The sequence below is a fragment of the Augochlora pura genome, chromosome 11 (genome assembly GCF_028453695.1).
Source record: "Augochlora pura isolate Apur16 chromosome 11, APUR_v2.2.1, whole genome shotgun sequence".
In the NCBI taxonomy this organism is placed as follows: Eukaryota; Metazoa; Arthropoda; class Insecta; order Hymenoptera; family Halictidae; genus Augochlora; species Augochlora pura.
The window spans coordinates 9724407-9740390 of NC_135782.1; the positions used below are offsets into that span (position 1 = coordinate 9724407).

Sequence of the window (15984 nt, forward strand, 5' to 3'; positions counted from 1 at the left end):
TGGTACGCCATTAGATATTCCCAGAGATTTAGAATTGTTCGTATTGTTTGTATATTATGCGAACTTAATTTTTAATTGTACAACGATTAATTACAAGTTGAAGTTTGTTGTGGGGGTTTCTGGTTCAGTGAAACAGATGCAGTAGGGTCAATGAAATTATAACACGTTATCGAGGATACGATAGCAAACGGGGAAGCATTGGAGACGCTGCTTATTATCTAGTAGTTTGATTATTAATTTGATGACTCGTTTTTTATTCAGATTATTGGATTCTTATTTATCCTTTGGTGTACGATTTTGTTCAGTATTGTATTGAGTAGAGTTTTTTTGGTATTAATAAATTTTAACGATTGTCTGCATTGATTGTTGAGTTTTGGTAGCAGACAAATACAATGTGATCTTAATTTAAAATAGACGACTGACGGGAGTTTTTAATAATATTTAATCCTGCAATAGTACCTCTATGAACAAATGATGATAAATGAACTGTATGAATAAAGTCATTTTTTTCCATACTAATTCTGACTACACATTGTAACATTGCATATATAGAATTTCTTCAATTCCTGTTAAACATTTGAATTTTGTAGCCATAATCTACACATTTATTTAGCGTATTTCAGTATTATCCTAACCCTTTTAATCAAGCAAGCGTTCAAACTGGCCAGTAAAGAGGCACGAAACATTCTGAAGCGTAAAATATTTATTAAAAATTGTGGCAGCATAAATTAAAATTAGTTCGAGTCAGTATTCAATTCAATTATTTGCGACCATATTTTTTTCAAACTCTTTTTTTTCTTATGCGTTGGTAGCGTAACAATTGAAAATTGCGACCCTTTGGTTGTTAACGTAATTCGTTGCTATCGCTTCTTCCACTAGACAATAGAATGTCCACTCCAGACAATAGAAGTTTCCGCCTCAGTTTCTCAGTTCGTACAATTAGTTCTAACTTGGCAAGCTATTTCTGCCGCTAGTTCGCGAACAGAAACTATATTATCTCTTACCCACTATTCTCCTTTGTACCATAAACTATTCACATCTTTCAGCAAGTCATAAAGAACTTCCCCGTCCTTTATAGACAATCTGTTTAATTCACAAGTTCCTTTGCTTATTTCGAAAATTAAGCGCCATCGTTATAATTAATGCAACTTTTAAAATGACTCTATATCTGCGCAAACTGCAGAACACTAATGTAGTTTCAATAAATAAATTCAAATGTGTCCTCCTTTCACCGACTCGACTTCCCAATTCCTACATTAAACATATATTGGGAAGAATTAAATAAATATTATATTAACTCTTTTGCTCCGACGGGTGTATATAAGAATGACCATTTATATACGAAGAGCGTATACATACGTTCATATTATATATGTATGTACTTTTGTTCCATACTTTAGATGAGATACTTTTGTTAATAAAAAAACAGTTAACTATAATATTTAAAAAAATACATTATGACTATAAACTTTTATATTTTAGAAAGTAAAGTGATATTACCAAATATAATAAATTTCATTGTAACATTTAGGGAACAAGAGACGACTTCTACATCGTAGCATTCCGTACCTCAGTGTCAACTACTCAGTTATGCGCTCCGTAGCGAAAGGGTTAATTATAATATTATATAATGAAATATATATATTAATATAATAATTGATATATATCGGAAATAATTAAAATTGGGAAGTCGAGTACATATATAAACAATAAATTGCAATTTATATTTAGAAATATAGTACAAACAATAAACTTCAACTTTTGCAATTCGATATTCACATTTCTAAAGATCTCGGAACCATCTCTTAACCCCTGGCACTATAACAACCAATCAGACTCATGAAGAACATTTTGTGTATAATCTAATAAATATGACCGTCAATTGTTTCTATTAAATCGAAACAAAATTTGAATCTTCTGTCATTAAACTCTGGGAATGAAAGTAAATAAAGGCAATTAAGAAACAAAAATCTTCTTCTTTTATCAAGTAAATTATTAATGACGAAAAAATGCTAATCAACGCAGTTCTGAAAGAAGTCGTAGTGCGAAGGGTTAATTTTAAAGTTTTGCATAAATAATAGTGAGCTTAATAAACGGTGGTGTGCAGCGGTTGATTCACTCTAAAAATGGGACGAAATCATTACGACTTGAAAATTTGATTTATTTGTTTTTCGGTAATGCCATAACGCCATTATTGAATTCTAATATTTTTTTATTGGTAAATCCACCGAACCTGGTATTAGAAATTAAAGTTACTCGGTTGAAACGTTATAATTTTAAGCGTTGTTCTCAATTATTTTTAGATTTATATTTTGCATCCACTCTCATAATTTCTGGAGTGTTAGATTTGTTGGCAATAATTCTCTTATGTAAAGTCTCTTTTACTTAATCTTTTATTCAAATTATATCTATATCTAATTTTCATATTATTTTTATCAATTTTCATATATAGAATAGAATTGATCAAGATTTTAGTTCCTGACAAAATATACTATACTAAACTTTACTATACTGTACTAAACCTTAATTAAAATATACTACTGCGACACGCAATTCTTTTTGCAATTTCTTTACATTATTCAAACACGTCAGTATTGTTTGCAACTATCACTCCTGTCATTAATTATTGTCATCAACATTATTGCGATTATCGTCATCATCATTTATTATTATATGTATATTATTATTATTATTATTACATGTATACTGGTACTCGTGTGCTATTATTATACTTTCTATAACAAAGGATACATCCCGTTTACAAGAAAAATAAATTAGATTAAAATAGACGCTTCTTGGAAGAAAGAAAGGAAGAAAAATAAACATTTCTTGTTTTCAGACTGTCGAGAGCTTTCAAAACTTCACAAGATTGGAATAGAGTTCCGCGAATCGAAAAATCAACTTCCAACCCTTCCCTAACACAACTAAATGTATAAAACCTACCAATATTTATTATGCATTTATTACATATATTACATATACTTTTGTACATTTGTTTTAACTCTTGCCCTCTTCCTTTTTCAATTTTTATCGTACTTCACAAGGTTTGATTCGCGTTTCGTAAAACCAAAAATCAAGTTTCAACCCTTCTCTAACACAACTAAACAATACCTAAATACAAAAACCTATTACAAAACCTACAAAACCTATTACAAACAAAACCTATTCATTGCACGCGCCAGACAATAATAAATCAAATTACATATATAACAATTTTCCACTCACGAAACAACTGTCATTTTCGTCCCATTTTCTAAGAAAATCGCCCACTGCGCCACTCGCGTCATCGAACTGCGTACGACGGAACAATACCGGCGAGAACGAGCAACGTTAATCGTCATAATGCGTGCGCTTACCAACGGGCTCGTACGATTCACGGTGAATTTATCGCGTTTTCGTTTGTCCGGGATGTTATGCACAATCAAGGGACAGGCTTCGCTCGGGCCGATTTTCGGCACGTTCAGAAAGATCATTTCATGCGTCGCTCGTCGACGAACCAGAAGAAATCGATCGGCGTTCGACTGGCAGAAGGGGGGCGTGCCTGTCTGCTGCGTATGTGTGTACCAGCGTTCAGCACGGTTTCGACTGGCCGGCCTCAGCCCCGACCGATGCACCGGTTGCATCAGGTTTCGATATCGCCTAGGCTCCGACTTTCACCGGCTAATCTCTCGGAATCCGGGATTTCATTTCATTATCGCGACCCCGCGGGGCTTCCGGATACGACGGGCTCTATCGAGGAGACCGGCTGCTGCTCCGTCAATGATCGGGCCGAACGTTTATTGAAACCCTTCCATATCGACCGTCTGCTCGCGTCCCCGCGAATAAACATTGACGCCGCGTATGCACGCTGTTCCCCGAATCCCAATTCCGCTGCGATATTTTTCCCGCGATATCGAGCTTCTAGCTGCGATCCTGGCACGAACTGTCGAATAACACGGTAAACCCTCGATTCTCTGAGACCGCGGACGGAAACAAGAGTGTGTTCCGTTCGGATAGCGGAATAATTAGTTGAGTGCTAAAACACGTGTTCGCCGATTTAAGCAATAAATAGTGTCGCGCGTGCATCGACTTAGATTCGCGGACAGGTTCGAGTAGAACGTGTTTCGGAATCAAATTTTCTTCGCGTCGATTGAGAAACGTAGCTGCTGAGTGCAATTGTTTTCTTTTAGTAAATGACTTTGATAAGGAATTGATGAATTAATTGATGGTTTCAGTTGTTTTTGATACTTAAATGACTGCTCAAGAGATCTTGAGTTTCATTTCGCAAAGGAACTTGCTTTTAAAAATATCATATCTCGCGGAATTGCTCAGTTTATTTGAAAAATTAGCTTTGGGATATAATATTTATAAGGTCAGTAAATATGTGGATTTTTAATTTTCCATATGTATTCATTTCTCAATTCCAAACGAAAAAATTAACGGTATTGGAGTAAGCTTACAAAAATAATATAATTCAAGTGTTAATTTTTTCGTCATTTCCTGTTTTACTGTAACGTGAATGCGATTTGTTTGTAAATGTGAGGTGGATGTTTCAATTATAGTAAATTCTTTGTAACTGTTCCTCAGTTAGTAAATTAAATGGACAGTTACGAAAGAGAAGATACGATTATTCGAACCCCGTAGTTCATTTCTATAGTTGCTGACAATCGTTAAATATAGAAACGAGCCGCGAGGCTGTAATAATCGTATCATCTCTTCTCTAACTGTCCACTTTTGCTTACAAGCCGAGGGACAATTAGAGAGAATTTACTGTCTCATGTCTTCCGATTAAGAACGTATAAAAAAAGGAAAATGTTAATGAATTGATGATCTATATTTTTTATTATGTTTACCTACTAACGTGTAGATTCAGGGGGAGATGTTAATTTATGTATAAAACAATTCTTTTTTTAAAAATTATACTTTTCTGATAGCTGATTTACATTATTAATTATTTATTAAGTATATCAATTGATTCGTGGATCTCAGAAGAAATCTAAAGTAATATAACTGTATTAATTTAGACAACAGACTTCAAACTACAAATAATACAAAATTGTTGTTTTTAAATAAAAATTTAGCAATACAGCGGCATATTATAATTTTCTAGTAATTAGTTTCTATTATTAGCTGTACTAAACCTAATACAGCCATATCATTAAACGACGGATTTTTACGTAAAAGAGAAATTATCTACATCAATTGCAACAAACAAAAGTCGAATAAGAATGTATTTCGTCCATTAATAAATTAAAAAATCGGAAATTAGCGTTTTTAAAATCTCCAACTGTTTTCATTGTTATGAAACACCATGAAACACCTGTCCACTTTTCCTATAAACGCATAAAATCCACAATTTAACTATCATTTTTAATATCTATAAAAAGCTATTACAATGTGAACGAATTTCATGAGCAATTCCAATCACCGCGATCGAAGAAAATATAACGATAGAAGGTCTTTGAAAAAAGTATCTCGACCGTAACTCCGCGTTCGAAGCCGCGCGGCTTTTCAATTATTCCGTACAGGAATAAAACAACAAATCTGTTACAATTCGGGCGATTCTGCAGTGACAGATTCGCAATATTTGTCAAGCCAGATAAACGGGCGCGATCGGACGAAATAAATCGGCGATACTCTTCCTATTCGTCTGTCCGTTTAGTCAATTTTTCAGCGCTTTAACGCAATCCCACTGGTAAATGAACTACACGCTGATCTACGTACGGCCTGTACAAATAAACGGCGGCTTCCTGCTTTCCAAACGAATTTAGCCGACGGCGGCGCGGCGCGAAATTTCGAAGCGATTTAAATCCGTCAACGTTTACGCCTCGAAATGCGGGCCTCCATATTAAAGCGCTCGATGCTGATCCGTTTCGAGCGGCCCTTTTCCTTCTTTTTTTTTCGTCCCCTCCCCCTCCACGCCGAACGAACGTTTCAAACATTTTTCACGGGCTCGAGTCTCGTTTAGGAATAAATTAGTTTCGACTTCCGGAGTCGGTTTACTGCAAATTCGTAAAAGAGCGGGGACCTGGGATTGATAAAGCTGGTTTAAAAGATTCGATAAAGTATTCGGGAAATATTGCGATTGAAAGTCGGTTAAGAAATAGCCAGTTTTGAAATTGATAAATTGATTGAAAGTCGGTTAAGAAATAGCCAGTTTTGAAATTGATAAATTGATTGATTGAATCAATTCTATGATTTGAATAAAAAATAAAATATGCATTGATCACTTTTACCGATTTCATATTTTCTACTTCTAGATTATAAAGGCTCCTTTACAGGAAATGATTGGATAATAAATATTGCGAAATAAATGTTGTCTTGTAAGTTATACTAAATTATACAAAATGTACCAACGTATTTCACTGTCTTCTTCTTTTGTTATCTTGTTTGCATAAAATATGTTTTTAATTTTACTCTTTTGTCTATTGGTTTAATTTAGATTTCAAAACGAGATACACTATTTTCTACTTCGTCGTGTATTTATATATTATAATTAAAAAATTATTCATTATACTTCTTACTACATTATACTCAAGAAAGTTATTTCGTTCTTCAAAAATCTTCCGTTTCATAAAGGTATTAAAAAGACAATTGATTCAGTATTTTGTCAACATCAAAGCCATCAGAAAAATATCAAAGGAAAATCTTTTTTATACTCTAAACATTAAAAAATTCTGCTGTATTTTCTCGCGAGAGAACAACAGAACATTTCAATAGACCTAATAGACTCCAGTTACAAATGCACATCTGCATTCTAATTGCGATAATATCCCGAATTCGTTCGTTCGAACACCGTCGAAGATGCCGAAATGTAAAGCGAATAATCAGCGAAACAGAAAACTACACGCTCGTTCTAAAAATCGTAGAAAAACCGTCGGAGCAGCAGTTCGCCGGCGGATAGTATCCAGCGATATTATTCGGCCAATATTTTTCTATCCGCGTAGCTGCGTTCGCGGTGTCGCGGTGTCGCGTGGGTGCACATTTATTCGAAAAACTGTTTGCTCGTTCGACCCGTGGGTTAGCAACGGGGCGGCCTCGCGGGAAACGTTTCGGTCGAAGTGAAAGAAAACTCACGCGATGCCAACAGCATCCGCAAACGTCGCTCGATCGTTTCGAATCGCGCGGAACCGCGTTACGATTGCCGCGCTCCGCGGATCGACAGGTCCTCTTTGTTCTTCGTTTGCGCACTTTGACGGGCACCCCGTACATATAGTCGCTGAAGCGTCGCCGTGAATGACGCACGATAGACACCCAGTCGATCATTGTTTCCTCGTGTTGAGCCGCGCGCTCCGCCCTGGCTCGGTTCGCGCCGGTGACTTTTAACCTCGGCTCGCCTCGATCCACGTAACTTTTTCCATTCTAATACGTCGTCGACACAAAGACACGCGCGGCGCGGAGAACCTCGCCGGCGAATCCCGATTCTTCCGCAAATATCGATACCTGTATCGCGTACACTGTTATCAGCACGTCAAATCATCGAACACGATTAATGGTGGATTATCGTGGATTATCGTTACTTCGTAACGATGGTATCAATGTTCATGGACCATCTGTAAGAACCTTTTTACAGAATATTTTGATCATTTAGCAAATGAACTCCAGTTGATTTGTTGCAGTGTTCGTTGTTCTTGTTTACACTGAATCTAAATGATTAAATTATGAAATTGATAAGAATGGAATTTAGACATTATATTCTTTATGCGATAGTTATTTCAAGCACTTCTTTTTATGTATAATAGATGTATCCAATTCGGCATTCACTGTTATTATCTGGACGATACTTAGGATCATTATTTACACTAAGTAAAATATTAGATTATTAATTTCATAACGATTACGTCGATGTTTATGCACTTCCTGTAAGAACTGTTTCGTTTGTAGAAAAATCGTTGATTTAGAAAATAATTCCAAGTTGATTCACTTTGTTGTAGCGCTCCTTGTAATTTTACTGATGCTCAACGTCGTTGTACGTAAATGTTAGATTATAAAATTGGCAATTAAATTACCAGCTTTCGAGCACTTTTTGATACAATTGTCTCTAGCATTCCGTTCGCAGAAGGTGCTCCTCGTGTAGCGAATGCACATCCACTGTTAGCATTTAAGTGATAATTAAGAACATCATATACCATGATTCGTTACCAAGATAAATATAAAATCATTGATATCGTAGCGGTGGAATTAGCAAACCCCAAATATTTTCTCAATTCTTCCGGACACGGCTCGCTCGCAGAAAGATTGCAGTTTAATTCGTTCGCTTCTACCTTTCCGTCGCTGCCAGATTTATTTCACATCCACGTTTTCTCAATATTTCGGATTTCCTAACGCCTGTTCTTTTTTCACAAAAAATAAAAATAACATCCGCTGCAACACAACTTTACGAAAGTCGACAGGAGTTCGACGTTTCCTTAGTTCGAATATAATTCAGTTTGTCAGTTCGCGAAGGAGCCACCCAGCTGAAATACTTTCGCCGTAATCAGGCGCCGGCTTCCGTATACACCGGTTCGCTTCCGGCTGTTCACACATCACGGAAAGCCGTGCGGAATATATATATATCAGCCCGCGACTTTGGAAGTTCGCGGGATTGTTTCGCCGATACAAGATAAATCATCGGGTCTCGCAGCTGTCGCAGTCGAACGTGCAATTTTCTTCCAGTCACCGTTCCTGTTTTCCGAAAACATTTGAACCGCACGCTCCCCGGAGATCATTCTACGAGAATCTGGCACCGTTTCTACCGAAACGCCACCCTCACCCGGCCATTGGAAAGTTAACCTGTCTCGACGTCAACGAACTTCTTTCCGTTTCCACGTTTCCGTCGAGCTGTAGTCACGTAAGCCGTAACTTCCGATTTTCGAAAACTTACTCGATAAGAAAAATTGACGCGATTCCGGGGAAATTCTACGATTTACTAGACGCTGTTGCGCGACAGAAGATTCTATCATTTTTCTATTATTTCCTTGTATTTTGCTAGTATTTTTCTATTATTTCCTTGTATTATATTTTTCTAGCATTTTTCTATTATTTCCCAGTATTTTTCTAAATTATTTCTATTACTTTTCTAGTATTTTTCCACGAGGGATTTCTCAAGGAACTTTCCATCACAGCAAACCTCAACCGACAACAACATGTAGCGATAAACAGGATTAGAATAGGTCATTCCAAATTAACTCACTCCTTTTTAATTTCCAAAACTAGTCCTCGACTATGCGATATTTGCAACTCCCAAATATCAATAAAACACATTCTACTAAATTGTTCCAAGTACACAGAACTCCGCGCTAAATTCAAAATGAAAGTAAACCTCCACGATAACTTTAATAACAGCAAACAAATAGGACAAGTTATCTCATTCCTGAAAAATTCAAGCCTATACAGTAAACTCTAATATCCCCAACTAAAAGTCGTCGCTAATAACCGCAAGTGTAGTTGATGCGACGTAAAATACTATTTAAAAAAAAAAAAAAAATTGCAACTGTTTAAGAAATCTTCTTTTAATATCGAGAGACTGAGAAATAATTGAACAAGAAAGTAGACATTGTAGATATTAAAACGAGCGTCAATTATTTATCACGCCGATTTCTATTATACTAAATCGAAACTGTTGCGATCAATCGCAATAAATAAGAGTCAAACATAATTTATAGCAGATTAATTATGCCAACAATAAAATTTGTCTAGTGTCGGTACTAAGCTAAGAAACAAACGCGTAAACTGTCCAAACCGACGACGCCGGAAAAATTACATTCGACAACAGCATTTATGCCGAGCAGACGCGACACTGCTTACCAACTACAGCTCGCAGAACGGCGCGACAACAGCGAAAGAACCGCTCGCTAAGCTGCATTTTCCCCGAAAGAACTTTTACGATCAACGATTCCGAGCACACGCGGACTCTTTCCGAGTTTCGTAGGACATCAGACAACGACGACGACGACGACGGCGGCGACGCTCGCGAACGGCTTGCTCGCTTGTCACTCCGAACTTGCACCTTGCAGGGAAGACATCAAGGGTAGCAGGTGACGGGCCGAACACCGCGTAAGCCAATCGCAGCGAATCCCGATCGAAGTCAAGAAACTCGAGAAGAAACCCCGTATCGCGAGGGGTGGATCATAAAAGAGGAAAAAACAAAGAAAGCCCGGAGCGGCCTGCAGCAAGAAGCGTGCCCGTTGAACGGAGATAGGGAAGAACGACGGCAATATCAGCGGGCGATTCCGCGAGATGGTTCCCGCCAGATAAAAGAAACCGGGCGTGAAGAATGAAATTCAAACGGCGACGCGGGGTAAGCGCGGCGCTAATGGAAGAAAAATGTTTCGTATTCCGACGGGAAACGACGCCCTTCTCTGGTTATTCCAGCGGCGTGCAAAAATTGGCCCTTCCGCGTCCTTTGCTCGCCGGAAGTTCCCCCGTTGTCTTTTGACAGCGCTCCGTGTGCCGGCCACGACTGCTTTGCGTTTAATGGCGCGAGTGCCACCGAAGCGGCCTCAAAGGCGGCTTCAAACGTCTCCGTGTCTCCAAGAATATCAAACCGCGCCGGTAAATTGTTTACTCGGAAGAGGAAGCTACAGTAGCGGTGATAAATTTAGGACCACCAATTTGAATCTATGCGCGAATTGCTTGTAGAACTGTTGTTTATTCGTTCGGGGTGTTTCTTTTTTAAATCTACGGGTGCGTAGGTAATTATTAGACTGTGGATCTACATGGTAACTGAAAACTGTTGTCAATGTTAACATTATAAAAAGTATAGTGTGAAGTATAATATAGTAGGTAATATATAGTATAAATTATACAAATGTTTTTCCTCTTTTGATAATTATGATAAGTTGAAAATAATGTAATAATGTTCAGAGAAATTCTACTAGTGTATTTATAGTTTTGGATCTATGTACTGTGGATCTTTATGTAAATTAAAAATTGTCAGTGTTAACATTATAAGAAGTATAATATATGTAGAGTATAGTATACTAGATAATTTATAGTATAAAGGATACAAATGTTTTTTCTCTTTTGATAATTATGATAATTTGAAAATAATGTAATAATGTTTAGAAAAATTCTACTAGTGTATTTATAGCTTTGTGTTTGATCTATTCCTTTCTTACATATTCATAAAGTGCATTTAATAATTGTACAGGGTGCGTTAAGAAGAACGTGACGAGTTTTCATACGAAATTAATTCTTTATTTAATTACTTTAATAAGCTGCAAGTAACGCGATAGTATTTTAAAATTCTTTAAGTATCCTGACTGTTTTATACTCGATCATAAATGCACAAAATCCGCAGTCTAGTAATAATTATAAACCTAGCATTAACTCTGGACTAAACGAATTTCAACCCTTTACAATTGGATCTACCCTAAACAATAATCACAGTTTTAAGAATTCTTTAAATTTAAACCAATAGTATAATGCAGAAAGTATTTTAAATCTCTGCACTCGAGGGCGTGTTATTTTAAATGGCTACGAGTACAAAAATTTAAAACTGATTAACGTGTTTTTTTTTATTCGTATTCCTTATACGAATAACAAGACCTGAATTTATTTACACATTTCGCCATTTTACAAATTCCTTTCTTTGCACGTCTTAATCTGTCATCCGCTACTGTAGATGGGAGAAAGAATTTCGCGGTTGGAATTAGATTTCTTTTGGAAATACAGTTCCCCTAACTTTTGTCTGTTGTATTACAATGCAAACGACGGAACTTGGGAAATCGGTTGAAGAGAATTTGATGTTCCTTTGCCGCATGGTTTTTGGGATACCAGCGCCCAGAAAAATGGCACTTTAGACGGACGCTGTGGAGCGAACTATGGCGTTTGGAATTTTGATTTTCGACGCTGTGGCAACTAGTTTTCAGCAATAAGAGGCGAGTAAAATACGAGATTGTTTCGGCTCCGTAAATATAATGGACTATTGTCGACCATAAAAGCGAGCTTGTTTCGCAGGAAGTGCTCTCCGCTTCTTTAACGACTCAGCTCTTCTGGCCGAATGATACAAACCGTTTGCTGTTTCTTCATGACGAGTTCAATCGTCAAAAACAGCTAACTACTTAGGAAGAATATTTACTTTGATATCCTTGATTGAAATATATATTTTATAAAAGTATTTAAGCGAACTTTAAGGAAGATAAGAATATACAGTGTAATTACAGTAACTTTACACACTTTTCAAACAGACTGCAACAGCTGACAAGCTAGGCGGCTTCTTTACTCTACGATTTTCAGTCAGAGAACGGGCAAGCAAATTCGTGCAAAAGGGAACCGTACAATGAACAATTTCCATGAAAGTTGAAATAAAAAGAATGCGATCCTCTTTTACCTTCATCTATTTAGTACAACTGCCACCATTACCTACTGTTCGTTAAGTCTCTGTAATTACGCAAATTTTACCGAGCGCAATTCACCGTTTCTATAAATCCATAGGCAACGACTTTAAACAATACTCCAGCAGACACGAATTCGCAATCCCCAGGAATATCCGACGCCGGCAGCGAGCAATTTCCCTTCTCTAAACGCCCCGAATACGTCAGACCGTAAATTACAGCTAGTTTCGGAAAATGCAGCGTCGAATAGGCGAGCAGAAAGGACGGCGCAACCCTCGGCCGATTATTTTCATGGGGCCGTAGAGTAAGCGGTCGAAGCGTGCTCGTTTTATGGGAGCCGGTCGAACAACAGATTTGACGCCCAAAGAAAACAGGAGGGTCTGTCAAGGTCGGCTATTCGCGTCAATTAATGGCGCCCCTTTCCTTCCTTTTCGTATCGCCACGTGTTCGCCGTATTATCGAATTTCCATGCTGGAAACGGACACCGTCGACGCTGAACGATCCCACCGAAGAAATTGACAGATCGCATAACGATGCACCGCGATGCTCTCTACTCGCTAATACAATCACAGCAGCTGTCGATAACACTCGCGATTCTCGCGTCGACGCGTCTCGCGATCATTTCCCCGCGAGTTGCTCTCCTCCGCTTTCTTGGTTCGTCTGTTCCCTTTAACTTCCTCCAACTGTTCTCTTTAACTTTCTTGGATTCTTCTCTTTAACTTTCTTGGACTATTCTCTTTAACTTTCTTGGACCGTTCTCCCTCAACTGTTTTGTACGATTCTCTTTAACCCTCTCGGACATTTCTCTTCGATTTTCCTCGATCGTTCCGTCCGACCGTTTTCGACTGTTCCACTCATCTGGCATGGACGACTCTTTTGAACTGTGTCGGATGGTTTTTCCGTTGATTATCTCGGACGTTTCTCTTTCCCTGTTTGCGTATGCAAGGCGCGGGGAAGTCGGCGAACGGTCGCGCGACGACAAATTGCGACGATAGAGGATAACGCCGAGCGACGGCGGAGCTTCGAGGAGAGAACCGGGGCTCTACTTTGAAGGGATGGACGCCGGCGTCGGTACTGTCGTAAGAACGACCCGATGTTGGTGGCCGCTTCGTTCCGTCGCTCCTACCAAGGCGTCGCGGTCTAATTCCGACGCCGCTTCTTCCCGTCGGAACGACGTGACGATGTTTGGCCAGCGCACCGCCGCGTCAATGTCGAAAACAAACGTAATCACCCACGTGTTCGGGCACTCTCTCTTTCTCTCTCTCTCTGTAGCAGCAGTGCGACAACTGATTCCGAAACGAATTCGAAGCGAACCTATTCCTGTACGATCATTAGCGCTGGAAATTCGAGGCTGGCCGAGATTATTCCGTTTGGTGATTGTAGGGCGAAATGGTATTTTTGTCGAGCACTTTGCACCAGTGTTAAACAGAGGTTTCGTCGTTTTGGCTAGTCAGCTGTTCTCGACGAATTTATTAGTCATTACCAGACTGCATTCGTAATGAAAATATGTAGGTGAAACTTTAAATTGAAAAACTTTGTTGAAGATACTAAATTGAAATTATTAAAACAGGATGAGAAAGTATTTGATTCATTTTCGTTGCAATGGATGCTAATAAGTTTCAATTTGCAAAAAGATTCGCAGTCTGGTAGTAACAAAATGTTGCCGTTTACTTTCACGTCACTTGTGAAATTATTAAAATGTGAACTTGTGAAATTATTAAAATGTAAACTTGTGAAACTATTTAATTTATAAAAATGTTGCATTTGAGCTGAGAAAATTAAACATGCATAGTGTAATTACGGTAAGCGAACATTTGCGCTTCTCACAGAGATTGCAACAGCGAACTGGTTATGAATTTGCGTTAAGCATTTTGTTAATGACGTGTGATTTCGACTGTGTTAAAACACGATGAACTTTCTCCCAAGTTCCACGTAGTTAATTCATTACGCGTTTAATCAATCCCGAAACTAATCTATCGATCCGTGTAATGGCGTATCCAATATTTTTGCCTGAAAGTAAAACTGAACTGACAACGATTCTTCGCTAGTAAACATTTAAACTTACGCTAAAAGAACGTACGATGAGTGAAAATTTTACGAACTATTCTTGTACGTTCAATAAACATTCTTGTATAAAATAGAAGCTCACTATATCAGTTGTCGAAGAAACGAAAGTTAAGTAAAAATATGAGAATGATATAGATTCTCTTTTGTCGATTTTACTATTTTTAAGTTGCTACATTGTTTCTTTTTTATCATAAACACATAAAATCCAAGAAAAATTACTAAGAAGTTAGAGATACTAAAGTAAAATAATGATATTAACCCTTTGAACTCGAAACCATTTTAACTGTAAATCTGAAATAATTTTGTTGGTTTATAGTATTTCTATTTTATATAACGAAGTGCACTTTTATGCATACAAAATTGATTCTTATGACTCGTATCAACAGTTTTTCTGCATAACAATTTGTCAAATCTAAACTTTGATAATATAAAATTTATTTTATTATGTAATATAACAATGTTAACGGTGCCTTGGAGTCATCAGTCGAGTGCAAACGGTGAACACCCTATAATTCAACTTTTTATCCTAACTGGTGCCCTGTGAATCAGTTGTCACGGTGACCAACAATTTGTTATCTATTATTTAGTTAAAAGTGTACTACTGTAAGCTCCCGTATCATTATATAATTTTTTTAAATATTAGATGCCTTGCGTGGATAAAATAAATAAGATGAAAATAAAGTAATGGTAAAAAAAGGAAATGAAAAGAAAAATTCAGATGAAAATAAAACTAAAAGTAAAAATAAAAGAAAAATAAATAAATATTGTTTGCCTAAAAGTAAAAATAAAAGAAAAATAAATAAATATTGTTTAATGCCAATATAGCCATGTAACTATTGTTTAATGCCAATATAGCTACGTAACTATTGTTTAATGCCAATATAGCTATGTAACTATTGTTTAATGTTAATATAGCAACATTGAAATTGATATTACTGTAAAGAAAGTTCGTGAATGTTTTCTAAATCAATTGGAAATCGGCGATGTATCGCGAACAAACGTGAATCACTGTTAGAGAGCCGGTTCGAAATAGTTAGTTTACGAGATCAATGATTTTCCAGTGAATTCGCCCGTCAATGATCAGACATATAACAGACGCGTGGCCTCCAAACAGCTGTCGAAAACCGCCGACGCGTGTGCTCGTTCCCTACCGATCTGCATAGTTTCACCGCGGCCCCGAGCATTCCTCTGCCACACTTTCACGGAGAACTTGTTTAATATTGGCCGCGGGTGATAACTCCGATGGTAACAAGTTCCGACGATATAAATATTCAGAGACAATAGAGACGTCACGGAGCCGGGGAGATCGATGACCGGCGAGATTGTCTTCGGCCGGGAATTTCTCTGAAAATTCACGCGCGCCGGTCTGATTAAGCGGCCGCTTAATTAAACTTCGCGCCGTGAGAATGGCAATCGTGCGGCGGTTCAATGCCACGGGATTGAACGGCGTTGTATCAGCAGTTATTTATATTCCTCGTACGTGGAAAATGTTACTGTTAATTCGGCAACCGGCACGGTCCAGTTGCATGATGTTCCGCTCGTACGGAAATTACACGTAAGCTTTCGAATGTTACGCGAAAATGTTTCGGCGAATTTCTCGCTGAAATCTGTCCGCGACGTG

At 37.7% G+C, this 15984-nt stretch overlaps 1 protein-coding gene across 9 annotated transcripts in view; it reads right to left on the reverse strand.

Moving 5' to 3' along the window:
* Positions 1-15984, reverse strand: part of Dlg1 (MAGUK family member discs large 1) — a 630693-nt gene that overhangs the window by 465931 nt on the left and 148778 nt on the right. For 2 of the 9 annotated variants that reach the window (XM_078194786.1, XM_078194785.1), the window contains exon 1: positions 7057-7206. The exons of the other annotated variants lie outside the window; for them this stretch is intronic. In XM_078194786.1, the coding sequence (XP_078050912.1) occupies positions 7057-7191 (135 nt within the window). In that variant the 5' untranslated portion in view covers positions 7192-7206. Of the gene's footprint in view, positions 1-7056; positions 7207-15984 lie in introns of those variants that run through there. 9 annotated transcript variants of the gene reach the window in all.